This window comes from Gavialis gangeticus, unplaced genomic scaffold (assembly GCF_001723915.1).
Source record: "Gavialis gangeticus isolate Ggan-Ray unplaced genomic scaffold, GavGan_comp1, whole genome shotgun sequence".
Classification (NCBI taxonomy): domain Eukaryota; kingdom Metazoa; phylum Chordata; order Crocodylia; family Gavialidae; genus Gavialis; species Gavialis gangeticus.
The window spans coordinates 99871498-99876695 of NW_017729022.1; the positions used below are offsets into that span (position 1 = coordinate 99871498).

Genomic DNA, 5198 nt, shown 5'->3' on the forward strand with positions numbered 1-5198 from the left:
GGGGGGGGGGGGTGTTGTGATCCAGTGGGTAAACAGGCTTACATCAGCTGGCATTAGACCAGTGTCTGGGCCTCATTTTTTAGGGATAACTATATTTGCTAAGAATGACAGTGCTGTGGTCATTGGGTTCCAAGGTGCCTCTTTAAAAGCAGAAAAGTGTTTAGTCCTGGACAGATTGTGTAACATAAATGGCCTTACTTTTTTATTCTTCACTTCCACCCTTTTAAACTGATTAAACTGTTGCTCATGCATTGTCACTTTCTACTTTTTAATGGATTGTGTTGGGGGAGGATAAAGTTGGCCACACTAGAACAGTATTGAATCTGGTTATTCATGTTGAAAAGGTGCTAATATAATCCACATTCATGTCAAATTGCTTGAAGTAGCTGGCTTTTAATACTGTCTCTGTTTGAATAGACTCTTCCTTTAAGGATAAATTTAGATTTATTTTGTGTAGAAGGAGCTGCCACCCTCTCTCCGTGATTACTAACTCTTCTAACTTTTTTTCTCCTCGGATATCTAGCTCATTGCTATGTGTTTTTAATACAAATATCCACCTTTTTACTTATGTTTATGTCAGTTAATTGAGCAGAAATCTGAATTCTAATCCCTGGTGCATCTGTAGCAGTCTTTATTCATTAGCCTTACATGCATCTATCTAATGCACCTGGTTAGGGGCATTGGTAGTACAATTCTAAAAAAGAAAGCTGTAGAAATGGGCATCTGCCACAAGAATCTGAATTGCTTTTACCTAGAGCTGGGCAAAAACTTTGGCCTGAATACCTTATTCACCAAAAACTCCGTTTTGATCTGTTCCGTTTGCTGGGTAGATGTGGCACAAATTTGAGCATTTTTGGCCAAAAATGTCCTTTCTCCAGCAAAATATTGGCCTCTAGCTTTTGAAAACATTAAAATATTTTGTTTCAAAATCATCTGGAACTTCATCAAGTTCAGGATAACATAAAAATAGTTTTGGTTTGAATGAGACACTTCTGCTGATTGTATGCTGTTTGTTTGTTTTTTTTGCTTTAAGCTTGCTCTGCTTATACTTTCTTCATCTTCTCTTATTATGGAGCAGGGTTCCAAGTCTGTGGCTTGTTAGTTTGTTTCTTTTGGTTTAAACTATAATTGAGCAACTAATTTGGGTACCTAAAAATGATTATATGAGACAAGCAAGCACGTTTGGGTTTTTTTGATGACATAACTCCTTGGAGTGAGAGCATTTGTTTATTAGGTGGCAGACGTAGTAATGGAAGATGTAGCTGGCCTTTAGATAGTGACTGATGCAGAGGTTAAAAAGTAGGATCTTTCTCTCAACACTAAAAAGTGTGAACGTCTTGTCTCTTGAAGCAAAATCTGTCTTGTGTGAAGTTCAAGGTCACTCCCTAACTTTTCTCTTATTTAAAGGCTGCTAGTCTGTATCGATTAGAGGAGGAGAACCATGAAGCAGCTGCCCGCCTGGAAGAGGTTGTCTATCGTGGGGATATGCTATTGGAAAAAATCCAGAGTGCTCTAGCTGATATTGCTCAATCACAGTTGAAGACAAGAAGTGGTACTCCTAGCCAACCTGTTTCAGACTCATAGCAGCAGGGGGCAGCATGTTGCTGCAAAACTGGACTAAAAAACTCCTATGTCTAAAGAGTTCTGCATCAAATATGTACTGTAATATCAAGCCTTACTGTTGTGAGAACTTAAGTGTTCTGATTACAGTAAATATAACTTTTTTTAAATCTTGTACTAGTCTCAATTCTGGCATGAAATGTTTATAAACTAGGATTGCTGCTTGTTCTAGAACTGTGCATTAATATACTTCCTCTTAATTCAATATGTTAATTTCTTTTAAATCTAACTTTTTTTCTTTTTTATGCATAGATATGTCCGACTTCATAAAGATAACAGCTCATCAGATTAAGCAAATGTAGTCCTTAAAGGAGCTGTGCAAGGTGTAATACTCTGTGCATAGCCCAGACTTCAGATCTGTTGTAGGTTTTCCCCATTGTTATGCAAATCTTAAGCACAGAACTATGAACTTGCCAGAGGCAGAGAGGAAACCACTAGACATTCTGAGGTCAACATAACTACATGGCTATATATGCTATGTATTGCCATTCAAACTGCGTGATACTGACTGTTTGAATCTCTTCTTACCAGCTTACAGCCTACAAGCTTTCTTGACATCTGTTTAAAGCTTAAAATGGACAGTTAATCTTAGTATTTCCTTTCACTTCTGATTCACAGATGAGTCTGTGGGCTAGTTATGGTTTTTGACATACTTAATGGCTGCTTGCAGGCAGCAGAAAGATTGTATGGTACTGGCTCCATGTCTGCTTCCGGATACTTTGACGGTTGGTTGTTATGGCAAAGAAATAGTCATTGTAAAAGAGACAATGAGGCATTCATTACAGCAGAAGTGTTGGGGAAAGAAGCAGAAATGTCCACAGGAGACAGAAGTTGGCAATTGAAGAAATGAAAATAACTTATTTTTTAAACTAATAGCTTTTGTAAGCAATTGCTGTAACTTGTACTTGTGTGACTGTAAATGAGAGAAGAAGGCTCTAAGATGCTCTTACCAGTTTCTCCCCAATAAATAAACTGGCATCTTTAGTGCACAGTGATGAAGACAGTGGAATCTTTGTCTTGTGTGAAAAATAATTTCAAGGGAGAAGGACCTTGGGGGAAGGGAAATATAGGTTGCAAGAAAACTGCCCCCCGGTACAGGTTCACTGTACAATCTTTCCCTGAGCTGATTGGTGTCTAATTACAGGTGCATAAGTTATTTGTTCAGTTGTCTAATTAAAATTGACTACATATATATAGCATATATATATAAAGCAAGCCTTTCCCAGTATACTTGGAACTTACGCTGCTAGTGTAGAGGACAATGACAGCATGTTAGAAGCCGCATATAAAATGTAGTTGATGTTTGTTTTTACAAACATCAAACAGGAGCATAGCATGAACATGACTTGCATGTAAGTGTGCAACAATCTGTTTAGAGAATTTACCAAATACACAGCTCTTTTCTACTTGTAGGTACTACTAAAATGGAAGTGTAAGATTTAATCGGATGTCGCTTGCTATTATGAAACCTGCAAACTCCTGGATAATAACAGAAGAAGAAAAAGAAGCATGGTCTGTTAGCTTGCATACAAAAGAGCATGCTGTGGTGGGATGGGTTGTGTAACATGATAAATCCCTACAGTATAATCTTTTGTAAATATCCATGAACATAGGAAATGAAGACTAGGGTTTTTCCCCTAGAGAGGTTAAGGGGGTGGGACTTCCAGTCCCAAAATAGTGACCAGGGGCTACTCATGCAGCCTGTGACAGCTTGCCAAAACTCAGTAAGTGGCCCTCCACCAGAAATAATTGCCCATCCCTGGTCTAGAAGATCCCATTAAACATATCTATGATGCTTAGTTTCAGTTTCAAACTGTGGATTTGTCTCCAGAGACCATAGGCAGACAAGATTCTTTGGGTACATGTGATTTATTAGACTAACTAAATAGTTAGAAAAATTGTTCTTTGCAAGCTTTTGGGCACAAGCACACTCCTTCAGGTATAGGGGGAGTTTGTTGTTTCCAGAGATGGTTTGACTTAGCCCCCAGCAAACCAGTCACGGTTTGAAATAGCCCCCGGCACTCGGGAGCCAGGAACAGCAAGGAGAGGAGGGATTCAGGCATATGTGTCCTGCACACACGTGTGACCCCTTACCAGACCTGAGGCAGACGCAGCAGCAGTGGGGACAGCAGCAGCTGATCCCGCTAAGGGTAAGTGGGCAGAGGGACTGGATACAACTGAGCCGGATCCGGAGGGAAGCCCCCCGGATCCATCTTAGCTGAGCCGGTAGGGAGCGTGCAAACGGGGAGGGCTAGGGGGGACTGCCCCCCCAAGCTAGGGAGCACCCCCGGAGTTAACTCTCAGGGAGCAGGCTCTGGAGGCACCGGATCCCCCCAGCGGGGGAGCGTAGGGGGCGGGACTGCCAGCAGCCTACCCGGGGCTTATCTGAGGCCTCCAGCCAGAGAGAGCCCCTGGGGGAGCTGGTGTCCTCCCCCACCCCCTGGCCTGCGGGGGTTGCCCAGCAAGGCCTGGGGGGGGCAGGGATTGGGGACCCCCACACCTGTCCTGCAGATGCCTGCCTTAGGGCCCTGGATGCACAGGTGAGGGAGCTCCAGGAGGAGGTTAGCAGGCTGAGGGGAATTGGGGAGGTGGAGGACAAAATTGACTGCTATTTCCTTTCCCTGCAGGGTCACACACCCAAGGAAGAAGCGTCTCGGGAAGTGCCCTCCACTGCAGAGTGGCAGACGGTCACCTCCAGAACCAGGGCTGCTCGTAACACAGCAGTACCGGTTCCTCCAGTCTGGCTGGAGAACAGGTACGAGGCCCTGGCAACACTGGGAGAGGAGGCAACTCTGCACTCTCCACGCTCCAAGCAGGCTGAAGGAGCCAAGCAGTCCTAGAGGAGAAAGTGTCAAGTGATCATCATAGGCAACTCCATCCCGACAGGTACAGAGGGCCCCATCTGTGGCCAGGACCCCTTGACACGCAAGGTCTACTGCCTACCCGGAGCAAAGATTCAGGACATGATGGGGATGATTCAGGCAGTGATCCAGCCCACCAATTACTACCCCATGGCCTTAATCCATGTGGGTACTAAGAGTACGGCCCAGAGAAGCCCTGATCACCTGATGGCAGACTACCATGCTCTGGGGGGCGTGCTCAAGGGGATAGATGCACAAGTGGTATTCTCTTCTCCTCTACCAGTGAGCGGATGTGGAAGACTGCATGAGATGTGCATCGCAGAGACCAGCTAGCAGCTTTGGGAATGGTGTCTTGAGGTGGGCTTTGGCTTCAGCTTCCTTAACAATGACCCACACATCGACGAGAGACATGCTCAGACGGGATGGGCTCCACCTTTCCCCTAAAGGTAAGCGTGTGTTCTCTTCTAGGTTGGCGGATCTCCGGCGGGCTTTAAACTAGGCTTGTTGGGGGAAGGGGAACAGGAGGGAGGAGGAAGCCTTGGACTGCTAAACCAAGCAGCGCTCACAGGTACAGCCCAGCCTAGACCAAGCAGAACATATACACAGGTAAGCAACAGGGGCCAGGGCAATACTGAGATTGGGGGGCCAGTGCACACATCCACCGGAGGCCTCAAATGCCTCTACACAAAAGCTCATGGTGTGGGAAACAAGCAGGTG

The 5198-nt window shown here is 44.7% G+C and overlaps 1 protein-coding gene across 1 annotated transcript in view; it reads left to right on the forward strand.

Moving 5' to 3' along the window:
• The window catches only part of MED21 (mediator complex subunit 21), a 6545-nt gene extending 3916 nt beyond the window's left edge, over positions 1-2629 (forward strand). Inside the window, exon 4 of the mRNA XM_019515711.1 lies at positions 1408-2629. Coding sequence (XP_019371256.1) covers positions 1408-1584 — 177 coding nt within the window. The 3' untranslated portion in view covers positions 1585-2629. The remainder of the gene's footprint in view (positions 1-1407) is intronic.
• The last annotated feature ends 2569 nt before the right edge of the window (positions 2630-5198 follow it).